An 18,670-nucleotide genomic window follows, 5' to 3' on the forward strand; every position below is an offset into this window, starting at 1 on the left:
CAGGAAGGTGGGGGGGGGTGTATACACAGGACAGGTGTGGGGGGGGGTGTATACACAGGACAGGTGTGGGGGGGGTGTATACACAGGACAGGTGTGGGGGGGGGTGTATACACAGGACAGGTGTGGGGGGGGGTGTATACACAGGACAGGTGTGGGGGGGGGGTGTATACACAGGACAGGTGTGGGGGGGGGTGTATACACAGGACAGGTGTGGGGGGGGTGTATACACAGGACAGGTGTGGGGGGGGGTGTATACACAGGACAGGTGTGGGGGGGGGGTGTATACACAGGACAGGTGTGGGGGGGGTGTATACACAGGACAGGTGTAGGGGGGGGGTGTATACACAGGACAGGTGTAGGGGGGGGGTGTATACACAGGACAGGTGTAGGGGGGGGGGTGTATACAGAGGACAGGTGTAGGGGGGGTGTATACAGAGGACAGGTGTAGGGGGGGTGTATACACAGGACAGGTAGGGGGGGTGTATACACAGGACAGGTGTAGGGGGGGGTGTATACACAGGACAGGTAGGGGGGTGTATACACAGGACAGGTGTAAGGGGGGTGTATACACAGGACAGGTGTAGGGGGGGGTGTATACACAGTACAGGTGTGGGGGGGGGTGTATACACAGGACAGGTGTGGGGGGGTGTATACACAGGACAGGTGTGGGGGGGGGGTGTATACACAGGACAGGTGTGGGGGGGGGGTGTATACACAGGACAGGTGTGGGGGGGGGGTGTATACACAGGACAGGTGTGGGGGGGTGTATACACAGGACAGGTGTGGGGGGGTGTATACACAGGACAGGTGTAGGGGGGGGTGTATACACAGGACAGGTGTAGGGGGGGTGTATACACAGGACAGGTGTAGGGGGGGGTGTATACACAGGACAGGTGTAGGGGGGGGTGTATACACAGGACAGGTGTAGGGGGGGGGTGTATACACAGGACAGGTGTAGGGGGGGTGGTGTATACACAGGACAGGTGTAGGGGGGGGTATACACAGGACAGGTGTAGGGGGGGGGGTATACACAGGACAGGTGTAGGGGGGGTGTATACACAGGACAGGTGTAGGGGGGGTGTATACACAGGACAGGTGTGGGGGGGGGTGTATACACAGGACAGGTGTAGGGGGGGGGTGTATACACAGGACAGGTGTAGGGGGGGTGTATACACAGGACAGGTGTAGGGGGGGGGTGTATATACAGGACAGGTGTAGGGGGGGTGTATACACAGGACAGGTGTAGGGGGGGGGGGTATACACAGGACAGGTGTAGGGGGGGGTGTATATACATGACAGGTGTAGGGGGGGGGGTATACACAGGACAGGTGTAGGGGGGGGGGGTGTATACACAGGACAGGTGTAGGGGGGGTGTATACACAGGACAGGTGTAGGGGGGGGTGTATATACAGGACAGGTGTAGGGGGGGTGTATACACAGGACAGGTGTAGGGGGGGGGGTATACACAGGACAGGTGTAGGGGGGGGTGTATATACATGACAGGTGTAGGGGGGGGGTATACACAGGACAGGTGTAGGGGGGGGGTGTATATACAGGACAGGTGTAGGGGGTGGTGTATACACAGGACAGGTGTAGGGGGGGGGGGGTGTATATACGTCCCAGGAAACATGTAAGTGCCATATGTCACTTTTTCAGGCAGACGGACGCGGGGAGACCATTAGGTCACCAGGCACACTCGTACTTATACCAGGACAACACGGAAGGGACACATATCTGACAGGAAACTAATGGCAGCGATATATGAAGGTGACTCCCAAGGTCCCCCCACCCACTCTGAATAGACCCCTCACAATCTGCGGCACCGGAAGGGCGCGGATCCGGGTCAGCCGGGTGTTAAATTCGCGCAGCACTCACCTGCATTGACGCCATGATGGGAACCCGCCCCCTCCCGCCTGTGGTGACGTTACGCCTCACGTGACTTCAACATCCTAAGCCATTCCGCGCAAGCGCAGCAGTAGAGTGTTTTGAGCGCATGCGCCTCCCTCTGTTGGTAATGGGTTATGGGTATTTGCGCATGCGTACTTCAACACGACAGTGGCGTCCTAGTGTCTTATGTCATACCTTGAGAGTTTTTCTTTGGTGAAAAAATAAACAAGAACCATCGTGAAGTAACTAAAAAAAAACAACAACTATTAATGGTTATTGCAACTTATAAAGTCAATGTGAAAATACTAAACATTTGTTTAGCATTTTTATCTTTGTAGTATATCAGTCAGAACTGTATCAGGGGACTTGTCACAGTATAAATCAGTGGTCTCCAAACTGTGGACCTCCAGATGTTGACGTTGGCTGTCCGGGAATGCTGGGAGTTGTAGTTTTGCATCATCTGGAAGTCCAAAGTGTGGAGACCACTGGCCTAGAGGATTAGACGGCTGACCAGGCATGCTGGGAGTTGTAGTTCTGCATGCCTTTTTAACGTAGGTTTTCACCATGCATGCCAGTTTTGGATGTGAATCCCCGCCATACAATGGGAATGTCCTGGGTATTAACCCCTTAAGGACCCAGCCCATTTTCACCTTAAAGGAGAACTCAAGAATAGAAAAATTGTCCTACATACTGCCGGCAGTAAATAGATACATACCTTCCTCCGGTGCCTCTGGTAACCCACTCGATTCTCTGCCGCGATCCTCTTCCTGGTTGCCGGTGGTCGGCGAGTCATACATACTTTCCTTCGCTCCCCCGGTGCCTCCAGTAACCCACTCCGTTCTCCACCGGTTTCCTCTTCCTGGTTGCTGGTGGTCGGCGAGTCATACTGCACTCAGCCAATCACCGGCCACAGCGAAGTCCCGACTTGGCCTGCGATAGGCTGAGCGGCAGTGTGATGTCAGACTGCCGCTCAGCCTATCGCCGGCCGAGTCAGGACTTCGCTGCGGCCGGTGAATGGCTGAGTGCAGTATGACTCGCCAACCACCAGCAACCAGGAAGAGGAAACCGGTGGAGAACGGAGTGGGTTACTGGAGGCACCGGGGGAGCGAAGGAAAGTATGTATCTTTTTTTTTTTCCCCATAGAGACAAGGTAGTGGCACTCACTTATCAGTTTTGCGCTGCAGGCGCAACACTGTTAATCACATATATGAGAGTAGAAGCTCAGAAGTATTCCCACGGTAGCCTTGCATCCGATCCCAGTCATCAGAGATGGCGGTAAGGTTACTGGAGTCAAGGACTATGCGCCCATTGCGATGCATACTGATACATACTACAAGTGCCGACATTATCTTACCAAGAATAAAAAGCCTTGGACACCTCGGATCCCCCATACAATATTAACAACAAGAGATGAGCGAACTTACAGTGATTAGATTCGTCACAAACTTCTCGGCTCGGCAGTTATTGACTTTAGCCTGCATAAATTAGTTCAGCTTTCAGGTGCTCCGGTGGGCTGGAGACTCTCTCCTAGGACTGTACTCATCTTTTCCAGCCCACCGGAGCAGCTGAAAGCTGAACTCATTTATGCAGGCTAAAGTCAGCAACTGCCGAGCCGAGAAGTTTGTGACGAATCGAATCACTGTAACTTCGCTCATCTCTATTAACAACGTTGAAAACAGCAAGAACATATGTTTGGAAAAAAAATCTCAAAGTACACTATAGGTCCCCCTTACAAAATGAGACCGAAGCAGCATCCGAATGGATCGCTCAGCGTGTCAGCGCTACTTACCTATATGCGCATCCACTGACAAGTGTCGGAAGGACAGCGCTGCTCTGGAGTGTATGGTTGTAACGAACCGGTTAGGTGACAGGTGGTGGATCCACTGGAGCAGAGGGGCGATGACGTGGGCCGTACCAGGGGAATGAAGTCTAAGGGACTAATGGTCTTCACCAGGGCCCGCTGCAAAGCGGGATGGTCTTGCTGCGGCAGGTAGCCCCTAGGTCGTTCCACTCGATAGCAACTCAACCCCTCTGGTAGCTGAGGCAGACGCGGTACAGGAGGAGCAGGCAGAAGCGTAGTCGGACGTAGCAAAGGTCAGGGCAGGCAGCACAGATTCACTGGCGATAGTCAAGCAACAGGTCAGGGCAGGCAGCACGGGTTCACAAGCGGTAGTCACGGGCAACGGGTCGGCAACAGGCAAGGGCAACACAGGAACAATAGGAACACTTTCACTAGGCACAAGGCACAAAGATCCAGCAAGGGCAGGAAGGGGCAGGGAACATTTATAGAACACTTTTGGGCCAGGCACCAATCAATGGTGCGCTGGCCCTTTAAATTACATGAAGCCGGGGAACAGAGAAGACACATGGAGCCGCAGGAGGTAAGGGGCGGCATCAGAATGCAGCGCGTGTGCGGGACCTCCTGCCACGCTAACCGCATCCCCGTCAGAGATAACTCTGCAGGGACGCTGCGGACCGGGACAGAGGCAGTGAGCGCTCCGGTCCAGGAGCGGGGACCGGAGCGCTGACTGTAACAGTACCGCCCCTTGGGTCTCCCCCTCTTCTTGGTGCCCAGGAACCTGAGCATAAGACTGTGGTCCAAGATGTTCTCCTCCGGCTCCCAAGGCCTCTCCTCAGGACCACAGCCTTCCCAGTCGACCAAGAAAAATCTTCTCCCCCAGATCAACTTGGAAGCCAGAACCTCCTTGACAGAAAAAACGTCCGCCACTGGGCTAGGAGTAGTGACCTTGTGGGAGAACCGGTTAAAGATAGCTGGCTTGAGGAGGGAGACATGAAATGAGTTTGGGATCCTAAGAGTGGTGGGGAGATGAAGCTGGTAAGCCACAGCGTTAATTCTTCTTTTAATCTTGTAAGGTCCAAAGTAACGAGGTCCCAGTTTGTAGCTTGGAACCCTAAAACGGATGTATTTGGCCGAGAGCCACACTCTGTCACCAGGAGAAAACACAGGAGGAACTCTGCGTTTCTTGTCCGCTTGGGACTTCATGCGGGCTGAGGCTTTTAGAAGAGCGGTGCGAGTCTCTCGCCAAATGGAGGAAAAGTCCTGGATGAGCTCATCGACTGCAGGAACAGAAGAAGAAGAAGGCAACGGCAGAGGTGGTAGAGGATGCCGACCGTAGACCACGAAAAATGGTGACTTCTCAGAAGCGGAGGAATTCCTTAAGTTGTAGGAGAATTCCGCCCAAAGAAGAAGATCAGCCCAATCATCATTGTCAGGATCCGGACTGGCGGCTGGTGAGGACACAGGAGGTGGATCCTCTGTGCCAGAGAGGCGATGGCGCGGGTCGTACCGGAGGATTGGTTCTAAGTAGTTACTGGTGTTCACCAGAGCCCGCCGCGAAGCGGGATGGACTTGCTGCGGCGGTAACTACCAGGTCGTGTCCTCCAGTAGCGACTCGACCTCTCTGGCAGCTGAGACTGGCGCGGTACACAAGGACTAGACAGAGGCGAGGTCAGACGTAGCAGAAGGTCCAGGCAGGCGGCAAGGTTCGTAGTCAGGGGCAACAACAGAAGATCTGGATACACAGGCAAGGGAACATGCTAAACGCTTTCTCAGGGCACTAGGCAACAAGATCCGGCAAGGACAGGAAGGGGAAGTGGGTTTTTATGTGTAGGGAGTGATTAGGAACTGATTGGACCAGGCACCAATTAATGGTGCACTGGCCCTTTAAATCTGAGAGACCCGGCACGCGCGCCCTAGAGAGTGGGGCCGCGCGCGCCGGGACTGAGCAGGAGGACGGGGCAGGTGAGATGATCGGGATGAGACCCGCGGGCAGGCACGTCCTGCCGCGCGGATCGCATCCCCGCCGGGGAACACAGAGCAGCGGTCCCGGTCAGTGAGTCTGACTGGGGCGCTGCAAGCATGAACGCCGCGAGCGCTCCTGGGGGGGAGCAGGAGCCGGAGCGCTCAGCGTTACAATCATGACGTGAAGATACAAAATGGCGTAGATATTCCCCCAAAACTTGGTTCACGCTATCCACTTGGCCATTGGTTTGGGGGTGATGAGAAGATGAGAAATCCAACTTCACTTTGAACTGTCCACAAAGAGCTCTCCAGAATTTGGAAACAAATTGCACCCCACGATCCGAAACAATATGCAAGGGAAGACCATGAAGGCGAAAAATGTGCAGGAAAAAATGTTTCACCAGCAGAGGCGCAGAAGGTAGTGGTACAAAGTGTGCCATTTTATAGAAACAGTCTACAACGACCCAAATGACCGTCATACCCTGGGAAGGAGGAAGGTCAGTCACAAAGTCCATGGCAATGTGAGACCATGGGGTCTCAGGGACAGGAAGAGGTTGGAGCAACCCAGCTTCAGACGAGGCGACTTATCCTGTGCGCAGACTGTACAGGCTTGAACAAATTCTGACACATCCTTAGCCATGGTAGGCCACCAATATCTTCTAGCGATTAGTTGAAGAATCTATTGGACACCTGGATGACCCGCCAGCAAGGAAGAGTGACCCCACTTAAGGACTTCCAACTGTTGGAGCGGAGGTACATAGGACTTGCCCGGAGGAAGAAGATGAAGATCCACTGGTGCTACGGCAATAAGGCGCTCAGGTGGAATAATATGCAGTGGAGTAACCTCTTCACCCACTACGTCTGAAGAGCGGGAGAGGGCATCTGCCCTGATGTTCTTGCTCACGGGACAGAAGTGGATCACAAAGTTGAAGCGAGCGAAGATCAGGGACCAGCGAGCTTGCCGTGGGTTGAGCCTCTGGGCAGACTGGAAATAAGGCAAGATTTGTGTGATCCGTGTAAACGCAAAAAGGATGGATGGAGCCCTCGAGAAGATGCCTCCACTCTTCGAGTGCCAATTTGATGGCCAACAACTCCCTGTCTCCAATAGAGTAGTTTCTCTCAGCTGGGGAGAAGGTCTTGGAGAAATAGCTGCAAGTTAAGGTTTTGCCCCTAGATGATTTCTGGGAGAGCATAGCTCCGGCTCCTACGGAGGAGGCATCTACTTCTAAGGAAAAAGGCTTAGCAGGGTCAGGTATGGAAAGTACAGGTGCGGAGGCGAAAGCGACCTTCAAGGACTGGAAGGCCTCTTCAGCCTGAGAAGGCCAGGATTTGGGATTAGCCCCTTTCTTGGTCAAGGCCACAATAGGAGACACCAGGGTGGAGTAGTGCGGAATGAATTGCCTATAATAATTGGCGAACCCCAAAAATCTTTGAATGGCGCGAAGTCCAGAGGGGCGTGGCCAGTCCAGAACCGTTGTGAGTTTAGCCGGGTCCATCTCTAAACCCTGGGCAGAAATGATGTACCCTAGGAAGGGCAGACATGACCGCTCGAAGATGCACTTCTCGATCTTAGCGTAGAGGCGTTTTTTTCTGAGGCGTGACAGAACTTGGCGTAGATGTACCCGGTGTTGATCTAGGTTAAAGGAGAAGATGAGAATGTCGTCAAGGTAAACCACTACGCAGGTGTAGAGCAAATCTCTAAAAATGTAATTGACGAATTCTTGAAACACAGCAGGTGCATTGCAGAGACCAAAGGGCATCACCAGATATTCAAAATGGCCATCCCGTGTGTTGAAGGCGGTCTTCCACTCGTCACCCTCTCTAATTTGGATCAAGTTGCAGGCTCCTCTAAGATCCAACTTAGTAAAAATTCTGGCCCCACGGAGACGGTCAAAGAGCTCAGAGATCAGGGGGAGTGGGTAATGGTTCTTAACTGTGATCTTGTTTAGGCCTCTGTAGTCAATGCAAGGACGGAGGGAGCCGTCCTTTTTAGCAACGAAGAAAAAACCGGCTCCAGCGGGAGAGGAGGACTTCCTTATGAAATCTCTCTGTAGATTTTCACGAATGTACTCCGACATGGCGAGAGTCTCAGGTGGTGAGAGTGGGTAGATTCTACCCAGGGGTGGAGTGGTATTGGGCACCAAATCGAAAGGACAATCGTAGGGTCTATGAGGTGGAAGAAGTTCGGCTTGCTTCTTGCAAAAAACATCAGCGAAGCAGTGGTAGGGCTCCGGAAGACCAGGTGGCGGAGGAACAACGGGGTCTCGCTTGACAAGAACAGACTTGAGACAATGGCCGGAGCAAGAGGGACCCCACCTCAGGATCTCTCCGGAGGACCAATCCAAGGTGGGAGAGTGGCGCTGAAGCCACGGCAAACCCAGAAGGAGTTCTGAGGAGCAGAATGGAAGGACCAAGAACTCCAACGTTTCTGTATGCAAAAACCCGATGCCCATCTGTAAAGGCAAAGTGCGGCACTGAACAGTGGCAGAAAGTCTCTCACCGTTGACTGTAGAAATGAAAAGTGGTTTAGGCAAATGGACCACAGGGATTTGATGCTTGTCAATCAAGGAGGCATGGATGAAATTTCTGGCAGATCCAGAATCCAAGAAGGCGGTGGCAGTGAAGGTAGACTTGAGGGAGATGGAAAGCTGCCATACCAAAAGACGTGGAGAGGAAGAATCCACACCTAGCAACGCCTCTCCCATGTTTACTAGGTGCGAGCGTTTCCCGAACGCGGTGGACGAAGAGGACAGTCTCTGAGGAAATGCTCGGTACTGGCGCAATACAGGCACAAATTCTCGCTTCTGGGTCGGCTCCGTTCCTGCGGGGTCAGGCGAAACCGGTCCACCTGCATGGCTTCCACAGTGGGAGGCCCAGAGACTGGTTGCGGTGGACGCTGAAAAACAGGAGCCAGACGAGGATAGCGTCTTGGACAAGCTTTCTCTTTCTCCTGAAGGAGTTCCTCTTGTCTCTCGGCGAAACGCTTGTCGATCCTAGTGGCCAGTAGTATCAGGTCACTAAGAGTAGATGGTATCTCCCATACAGCTAGGACGTCTTTAATTTCACTACTTAGTCCCTTCTTGAAAGTGGCACAAAGGGCATCATTGTTCCAATTAAACTCGGAGGCGAGGGTACGGAATTGGATGGCGTATTCACCCACGGTAGAGCCTCCTTGGGTCAGGTTCAGCAAAGCAGATTCTGCGGAGGAAACCCGGGCAGGTTCCTCGAAGACACTCTGGAACTCTTGACAGAAACTCTGGACGAAGGTAGTGGCTGGATCAAAGCGGTCCCATAAAGGTGTAGCCCAGGCCAGGGCCTTCCCGGAGAGCAAGCTGAGTATGAAGGCCACCTTGGCTAGTTCAGACGGGAACTGGTCGGCCAGTAACTCAAGATGGAGGGAGCACTGCGACAGGAACCCACGGCACTGCTTCGGATCACCGTCATACTTGTCCGGCAGGGACAAGCGGATTCTGGCACTGGAGACGACTGCAGGCTGTGATGAAGCAGCAGGTGCAGGTGAGGGTGACGGCTGTTGCTGAGTAGGCAGGAGTTGCTGCATCATGGCGGCCAACTGGGCCAGCTGTTGACCTTGCTGGGCAATCTGCTGATTTTGTTGAGCCACTACGGTGGTAAGATCCGCAAGGCTCGGAAGAGGCGTCTCAGTGGGATCCATGGCCGGATCTTACTGTAACGAACCGGTTAGGTGACAGGTGGTGGATCCACTGGACCAGAGGGGTGATGACGTGGGCCGTACCAGGGGAACGGAGTCTAAGGGACTACTGGTCTTCCCCAGGGCCCGCTGCAAAGCGGGATGGTCTTGCTGCGGCAGGTAGCCCCCAGGTCGTTCCACCCGGTAGCGACTCAACCCCTCTGGTAGCTGAGGCAGACGCGGTATAGGAGGAGCAGGCAGAAGCGTAGTCGGACGTAGCAAACGTCAGGGCAGGCGGCACAGATTCACAGGCGATAGTCAGGCAACAGGATAGGGAAGGCAGCACGGGTTCACAAGCGGTAGTCACGGGCAACGGGTCGGCAACAGGCAAGGGCAACACAGGAACAATAGGAACGCTTTCACTAGGCACAAGGCACAAAGGGGCAGGGAACATTTATAGAACACTTTTGGGCCAGGCACCAACCAATGGTGCGCTGGCCCTTTAAATTTCATGAAGCCGGCGCACGCGCGCCCCAGAGAGCGGAGATGCGCGCGCCGGGGAACAGAGAAGACACATGGAGCCACAGGAGGTAAGGGGCAGCATCGGAATGCGGCGCGTGTGCGGGGACCTCCCGCCATGCTAACCGCATCCCCGTCAGGGATAACTCTGCGCTCCCGGTCAGTGTGTCTGAACGGGACGCACAGGGACGCTGCGGACCGGGACAGAGGCAGTGAGCGCTCCGGTCCAGGAGCGGGGACCGGAGCGCTGACTGCAACAATGGTCCGCAGCGCTATCATATCTCCCCAGCTCTGCTGAGAAAAAAAGTATCAATATACATTATAAATATACTCCTCTGTTTACGTATATGTTAAGTCATAGTGCAGTATAGCTTTTAACCCATTTTAAATATGTTTAATGAATGTTTTTAATATTTATTTATGTACTGTCTCGTTTATACACACTTCCGGCCCGCAGGTGACGTCATGAACCGGGGCTATCTCCCACATTTTTTCACAATATTTGGATATAAAATGAGAGTCATCTGTATAGCACCTACTCCTCTTTTAATTGTCTCCTGGAAATAAACCTACTGGTTTTAACCTTGGCTGGTACCTGTGCCTTATTTGGTACCCCAGCTACCCAGCAAGTGCCGGATTTGCAGACGGAACACAGTGAGCAGTCCTTAAAGGGGTTGTGCGCTGCCCTGCCTTTCGGAGCTCTGCACGCAGCGTCCGGAAGCTCATGACTCCAAACGCTGTGTGCGGGCTTCCGAGTTCGCAGCCCCCTCGTGACGTCACGTCTGCCCCCTCTACCAAAGTCTATGGGAAGGGGGCGTGACAGCGGTCGCGCCCCCTTCCCATAGACTTTCCTTGAGGGGGCGGGCGTGACATCACGAGGGGCCGGGAAGCCCGCACACAGCGTTCGGAGTAATGAACTTCCGGACGCTGCGTGCGGAGCTCCGAAAGGCAGGGCAGCGCACAACCCCTTTAACCCTTTAGGTGTTTCACAGGAATAGCACCAAAGTGAAGGAGAAAATTCAAAATCTTCCTTTTATATACTTGCATGTTCTCACAGACCCAGTTTTTGAATTTTTACAAGGGGTAAAAGGAGAGAAATCACACTAAAATTTGTAACCCAATTTCTATTGATTAAGGAAATACCTAATATGTGGATGTTAAAGGGGTACTCCGGTGGAAAACTTTTTTTTTTTTCAATCAACTGGTGCCAGAAAGTTAAACAGATTTGTAAATTACTTCTATTTAGAAATCTTAATCCTACCAGTACTTATTAGCTGCTGAAAACTACAGAGGAAATTCTTAAATTTTTGGAACACAGAGCTCTCTGCTGACATCATGACCACAGTGCTCTCAGCTGACATCTCTGTCCATTTTAAGAACTGTCCAGAGTAGGAGAAAATCCCCATAGAAAACATATGCTGCTTCGGACAGTTCCTAAAATGGACAGAGATGTCAGCAGAGAGCACTGTGTTCCAAAAAGAAAATAATTTCCTCTGTAGTATTCAGCAGCTAATAAGTACTAGAAGGAATTTTTTAATAGAAATAAAATACAAATCTGTTTAACTTTCTGGCACCAGTTGATTAAAGAAACGGAGTACCCCTTTAAGTGCTCTGTGGGTGCAGTAGAGGGCTCAGAAGAGAAGGAGCAACAATGAGATTTTGGAGAGTGAGTTTTTCTGAAATGTCACATTTAGGAAGCCCCTATGGTGCCAGAACAGCAAAAAACAAAACAAAACAAAAAAAAAAACACATGGCATACTATTTTGGAAATTACACTCATCAAGGAACATAACAAGGGGTACAGTGAGCCTTAACACCCACAGGTGTTTGAAGACTTTTCATTAAAGTTGGATGTGTAAATGAAATTTTTTCTTTAAAATGCAGTTTTTCCCCCAAAATTTTTCATTTTTACAAGGGGTAATAGGAAAGCATGCCCCCCAAAATTTGTAACCCTATCTCTTCTGAGTATGGACACACCCCATGTGTGGACGTCAAGTGCTCTGCAGGCGCACTACAATGCTCAGAAGAGAAGGAGTTACATTTGTCTTTTGGAAAGCAAATTTTGCTGAAATGGGTTTTGGGGGGCAAGTCGCATTTAGGAAGCCCCTATGGTGCCAGAACAGCAAAAAAAAAAAAAAAAAAAAACACATGGCATACTATTTTGGAAACCCCTCAAGGCATGTGACAAGGGGTACAGTGAGCCTTTACATCCCACAGGTGTTTGACAAATTTCCGCTAAAGGTGGACGTGAAAATGAAAAATTAGATTTTTTCACAAAAATGCTGGTGTTACCCCAAATTTTTCATTTTCACAAGGGGTAATTGGAGAAAAAGCCTCCCAAAATTTGTAACTCAATTTCTTTTGAATATGGAAATACCCCATATATGGATGTAAAATGCTCTGCGGGCAAAATACAATGCTCAGAAGAGAAGGAGCGCCATTGAGCTTTTGGAGAGAGAATTTCTTTGGAATAGAAGTCGGGGGGCCATGTGCGTTTACAAAATCCCCCGTGGTGCCATAACAAGGAACCCCCCCCACATGTGACCCCATTTTAGAAACTACACCCCTCACATTTAATAAGGGGTGCAGTGAGCATTTACACCCCACTGGCATTTGGCAGATCTTTGGAATAGTGGGCTGTTCAAATGAAAAATTAAATTTTTCATTTCACGGACCACTGGTCCAAAAATCTGTCAGACACCAGTGGGGTGTTAATGCTCACTGCACACCTTATTAAATTCTGTGAGGGTGTAGTTTTCAAAATGGGGTAACATATGAGGTGGTCCACTGATCTGGCACCATGGGGGCTTTGTAAACACACATGGCCTTCAATTTCAGACACATTCTCTCTCCAAAAGCCCAATGGCGCTGAGCATTGTAGTTTGCCCACAGAGCACTTTACATCCACATATGGGATATATGGGGCTACAAATTTTGGGGGGCTTTTTTCCCTATTTTTCCTTGTGCAAATTTTTTTGTGAAAAAATTTTTTTTTTTCATTTTCACATCCAAATTTATCGAAAATTCGTCAAACACCTGTGGGGTGTTAAGGCTCACTAAACCCCTTTTTATGTTCCATGAGGGGTGTAGTTTCCAAAATGGGGTCACATGTGGGTATTTATTGTCTTGCATTTATGTCAGAACCGCTGTAAAATCAGCCACCCCTGTGCAAATCACCAATTTAGACCTCAAATGTACATGGCACGCTCTCACTTCTGAGCCATGTTGTGCACCCGCAGAGCACTTTGCGTCCACATATGGGGTATTTGCGTACTCAGGAGAAATTGCATTACATGTTTTGGGGGTCTTTTTTTCCTTTTACCGTTTGTGAAAATTAAAAGTATGGGGCAACACCAGCATGTTAGTGTAAAAAAATAAAAAAAATTTACACTAACATGCTGTTGTAGACCCCAACTTTACCTTTTCATAAGGGGTAAAAGGAGAAAAAGCCCCCTACAATTTGTAACGCAATTTCTCCCAAGTAAGGAAATACCCCATATGTGGCACTAAACTGTTGCCTTGAAATACGACAGGGCTCCAAAGTGAGAGAGCGCCATGTGCATTTGAGGCCTAAATTGGGATTTGCATCTGTCACCAAAATACCCTACGGCAGTGTTTCTCCAGCTGTTGCAAAACTCCCAGCATGCCTGGATAGTCAGTGGCTGTCCGCCAATTCTGGGAGTTGCTGATTTTCAACAGCTGGAGGCTCCATTTTGGAAACAGTGCCGTATGGGACGTTTTTTTTTTTTATTGGGGGGGGGGGGGGGGGAGGGGGGTAACTGTGTAGGGATATGTGCATCGCCAAAGCGGTCATGATGGAGGATGTTACAGGCAGCAGAATGTTCTCCACGGCGTCTCCAGACTCTGTCACATGTGCTCAGTGTGAACCTGCTTTCATCTGTGAAGAGCACAGGGCACCAGTGGTGAATTTGCCAATCTTGGTGTTCTCTGGCAAATGCCAAATGTTCTGCAGAGTGTTGGGCTGTAAGCTCAACCCCCACCTGTAGACATCGGACCCTCATACCACCATCCTCATGGAGTCGGTTTCTGACCGTGTGAGTGGACACATGCACATTTGTGGCGTGCTGGAGGTCATTTTGCAGGGCTCTGGCAGTGCTCCTCCTTGCACAAAGGCGGAGGTAGCATTCTTGCTACTGGGTTGTTGCCTACACGTCTCCTGATGTACTGGCCTGTCTCCTGGTAGCACCTCCAAGCTCTGGCCACCATGCTGATGTTACGCCGAGCGCTCCGGGTCCCCGCTCCTCCCCGGAGCGCTCGCTACACTCTCCTCACTGCAGCGCTCCGGTCAGATCCACTGACCCGGGGCGCTGCGATACCGCCTCCAGCCGGGATGCGATTCGCGATGCGGGTAGCGCCCGCTCGCGATGCGCACCCCGGCTCCCGTACCTGACTCGCTCTCCATCAGTCCTGTCCCGGCGCGCGCGGCCCCGCTCCCTAGAGCGCGCGCGCGCCGGGTCTTTGCGATTTAAAGGGCCACTGCACCGCTGATTGGCGCAGTGGTTCCAATTAGTGTTATCACCTGTGCACTTCCCTATATCACCTCACTTCCCCTGCACTTCCTTGCCGGATCTTGTTGCCATCGTGCCAGTGAAAGCGTTTCCTTGTATGTTTCTAGCCTGTGTTCCAGACCTCCTGCCGTTGCCCCTGACTACGATCCTTGCTGCCTGCCCCGACCTTCTGCTACGTCCGACCTTGCTTCTGTCTACTCCCTTGTACCGCGCCTATCTTCAGCAGCCAGAGAGGTTGAGCCGTTGCTAGTGGATACGACCTGGTCACTACCGCCGCAGCAAGACCATCCCGCTTTGCGGCGGGCTCTGGTGAAAACCAGTAGTGACTTAGAACCGATCCACTAGCACGGTCCACGCCAATCCCTCTCTGGCACAGAGGATCCACTACCTGCCAGCCGGCATCGTGACAGTAGATCCGGCCATGGATCCCGCTGAAGTTCCTCTGCCAGTTGTCGCTGACCTCACCACGGTGGTCGCCCAGCAGTCGCAACAGATAGCGCAACAAGGCCAACAGCTGTCTCAACTGACCGTTATGCTTCAGCAGTTACTACCACAGCTTCAGCAATCATCTCCTCCGCCAGCTCCTGCACCTCCTCCGCAGCGAGTGGCCGCTTCTGGTCTACGACTATCCTTGCCGGATAAATTTGATGGGGACTCTAAGTTTTGCCGTGGCTTTCTTTCCCAATGTTCCCTGCACCTGGAGATGATGTCGGACCAGTTTCCCACTGAAAGGTCTAAGGTGGCTTTCGTAGTCAGCCTTCTGTCTGGAAAAGCCCTGTCTTGGGCCACACCGCTCTGGGACCGCAATGACCCCGTCACTGCCTCTGTACACTCCTTCTTCTCGGAAATTCGAAGTGTCTTTGAGGAACCTGCCCGAGCCTCTTCTGCTGAGACTGCCCTGTTGAACCTGGTCCAGGGTAATTCTTCCGTTGGCGAGTATGCCGTACAATTCCGTACTCTTGCTTCAGAATTATCCTGGAATAATGAGGCCCTCTGCGCGACCTTTAAAAAAGGCCTATCCAGCAACATTAAAGATGTTCTGGCCGCACGAGAAATCCCTGCTAATCTACATGAACTCATTCACCTAGCCACTCGCATTGACATGCGTTTTTCCGAAAGGCGTCAGGAGCTCCGCCAGTATATGGACTCTGTTCGCACGAGGCGTTTCTTCTCCCCGGCTCCTCTCTCCTCTGGTCCCCTGCAATCTGTTCCTGTGCCTCCCGCCGTGGAGGCTATGCAGGTCGACCGGTCTCGCCTGACACCTCAAGAGAGGACACGACGCCGCATGGAGAATCTCTGCCTGTACTGTGCTAGTACCGAACACTTCCTGAAGGATTGTCCTATCCGTCCTCCCCGCCTGGAAAGACGTACGCTGACTCCGCACAAAGGTGAGACAGTCCTTGATGTCTACTCTGCTTCTCCACGTCTTACTGTGCCTGTGCGGATGTCTGCCTCTGCCTTCTCCTTCTCTGCTGTGGCCTTCTTGGACTCCGGATCTGCAGGAAATTTTATTTTGGCCTCTCTCGTCAACAGGTTCAACATCCCGGTGACCAGTCTCGCCAGACCCCTCTACATCAATTGTGTAAACAATGAAAGATTGGACTGTACCATACGTTTCCGCACGGAGCCCCTTCTAATGCGCATCGGACCTCATCACGAGAGGATTGAACTTTTGGTCCTCCCCAATTGCACTTCTGAAATTCTCCTTGGACTTCCTTGGCTTCAACTTCATTCCCCAACCCTGGATTGGTCCACTGGGGAGATCAAGAGTTGGGGGCCCTCTTGTTCCAAGGACTGCCTAAAACCGGTTCCCAGTAACCCTTGCCGTGACTCTGTGGTTCCTCCTGTAACCGGTCTCCCTAAGGCCTATATGGACTTTGCGGATGTTTTTTGCAAAAAACAAGCTGAGACTCTACCTCCTCACAGGCCTTATGATTGTCCTATCGACCTCCTCCCGGGCACTACTCCACCCCGGGGCAGAATTTATCCTCTGTCCGCCCCAGAGACTCTTGCCATGTCTGAATACGTCCAGGAAAATTTAAAAAAGGGCTTTATCCGTAAATCCTCCTCTCCTGCCGGAGCCGGATTTTTCTTTGTGTCCAAAAAAGATGGCTCTCTACGCCCTTGCATTGACTACCGCGGTCTTAATAAAATCACGGTTAAGAACCGCTACCCCCTACCCCTCATCTCTGAACTCTTTGATCGCCTCCAAGGTGCCCACATCTTTACCAAACTGGACTTAAGAGGTGCTTATAATCTCATCCGCATCAGAGAGGGGGATGAATGGAAAACGGCATTTAACACCAGAGATGGACACTTTGAGTATCTGGTCATGCCCTTTGGCCTGTGCAACGCCCCTGCCGTCTTCCAAGACTTTGTTAATGAAATTTTTCGTGATCTCTTATACTCCTGTGTTGTTGTATATCTGGACGATATCCTGATTTTTTCTGCCAATCTAGAAGAACACCGCCAGCATGTCCGTATGGTTCTTCAGAGACTTCGTGACAATCAACTCTATGCCAAAATAGAGAAATGTCTGTTTGAATGCCAATCTCTTCCTTTCCTAGGATACTTGGTCTCTGGCCAGGGACTACAAATGGATCCAGACAAACTCTGCCGTCTTAGATTGGCCACGCCCCTCCGGACTCCGTGCTATCCAACGTTTTTTGGGGTTCGCCAATTATTACAGACAATTTATTCCACATTTTTCTACCGTTGTGGCTCCTATCGTGGCTTTAACCAAAAAAAATGCCGATCCCAAGTCTTGGCCTCCTCAAGCGGAAGACGCCTTTAAACGGCTCAAGTCTGCCTTTTCTTCGGCTCCCGTGCTCTCCAGACCTGACCCATCTAAACCCTTCCTATTGGAGGTTGATGCCTCCTCTGTGGGAGCTGGAGCTGTCCTTCTACAAAAAAATTCTTCCGGGCATGCTGTTACTTGTGGTTTTTTTTCTAGGACCTTCTCTCCGGCGGAGAGGAACTACTCCATCGGGGATCGAGAGCTTCTAGCCATTAAATTAGCACTTGAGGAATGGAGGCATCTGCTGGAGGGATCAAGATTTCCAGTTATTATTTACACCGATCACAAGAACCTCTCCTACCTCCAGTCTGCCCAACGGCTGAATCCTCGCCAGGCCAGGTGGTCTCTGTTCTTTGCCCGATTTAATTTTGAAATTCACTTTCGGCCTGCCGATAAGAACATTAGGGCCGATGCTCTCTCTCGTTCCTCGGATGCTTCTGAAGTTGAACTCTCTCCGCAACACATCATTCCTCCTGACTGCCTGATTTCCACTTCTCCAGCCTCCATCAGGCAAACTCCTCCAGGAAAGACCTTTGTTTCTCCACGCCAACGCCTCGGAATCCTCAAATGGGGTCACTCCTCCCATCTCGCAGGTCATGCGGGCATCAAGAAATCTGTGCAACTCATCTCTCGCTTCTATTGGTGGCCGACTCTGGAGACGGATGTTGTGGACTTTGTGCGAGCCTGCACTATCTGTGCCCGGGATAAGACTCCTCGCCAGAAGCCCGCTGGTTTTCTTCATCCTCTGCCTGTCCCCGAACAGCCTTGGTCTCTGATTGGTATGGATTTTATTACTGACTTACCCCCATCCCATGGCAACACTGTTATTTGGGTGGTCGTTGATCGATTCTCCAAAATGGCACATTTCATCCCTCTTCCTGGTCTTCCTTCAGCGCCTCAGTTGGCTAAACAATTTTTTGTACACATTTTTCGTCTTCACGGGTTGCCCACGCAGATCGTCTCGGATAGAGGCGTCCAATTCGTGTCTAAATTCTGGAGGGCTCTCTGTAAACAACTCAAGATTAAATTAAATTTTTCTTCTGCATATCATCCTCAATCCAATGGACAAGTAGAAAGAATTAACCAGGTCTTGGGTGATTATTTACGACATTTTGTTTCCTCCCGCCAGGATGACTGGGCAGATCTTCTACCATGGGCCGAATTCTCGTATAACTTCAGAGTCTCTGAATCTTCCTCCAAATCCCCATTTTTCGTGGTGTACGGCCGTCACCCTCTTTCCCCCCTCCCTACCCCCTTGCCCTCTGGTCTGCCCGCTGTGGATGAAATTTCTCGTGATCTTTCCATCATATGGAGAGAGACCCAAAATTCTCTCTTACAGGCTTCATCACGCATGAAGAAGTTCGCGGATAAGAAAAGAAGAGCTCCTCCCATTTTTTCCCCTGGAGACAAGGTATGGCTCTCCGCTAAATATGTCCGCTTCCGTGTCCCTAGCTATAAGTTGGGACCACGCTATCTTGGTCCTTTCAAAATTTTGTGCCAGATTAATCCTGTCTCTTACAAACTTC

General features: G+C 51.4%; 1 protein-coding gene across 3 annotated transcripts in view; it reads right to left on the reverse strand.

Moving 5' to 3' along the window:
• Nucleotides 1–2,727, reverse strand: part of UBE2W (ubiquitin conjugating enzyme E2 W) — a 43,573-nt gene extending 40,846 nt beyond the window's left edge. The window contains exons 1-2 of one of the 3 annotated variants that reach the window (XM_056522164.1): nucleotides 2,603–2,727; nucleotides 2,083–2,133 (exon numbers count right to left, since the gene is read on the reverse strand). In XM_056522164.1, the coding sequence (XP_056378139.1) occupies nucleotides 2,083–2,133; nucleotides 2,603–2,680 (129 nt within the window). In that variant the 5' untranslated portion in view covers nucleotides 2,681–2,727. Of the gene's footprint in view, nucleotides 1–1,875; nucleotides 1,996–2,082; nucleotides 2,134–2,602 lie in introns of those variants that run through there. The other 2 variants (XM_056522165.1, XM_056522166.1) reach the window with 2 other exon arrangements.
• Between the last annotated feature and the right edge of the window lie 15,943 nt (nucleotides 2,728–18,670).

This window comes from Hyla sarda, chromosome 5 (genome assembly GCF_029499605.1).
Source record: "Hyla sarda isolate aHylSar1 chromosome 5, aHylSar1.hap1, whole genome shotgun sequence".
Lineage (NCBI taxonomy): Eukaryota > Metazoa > Chordata > Amphibia > Anura > Hylidae > Hyla > Hyla sarda.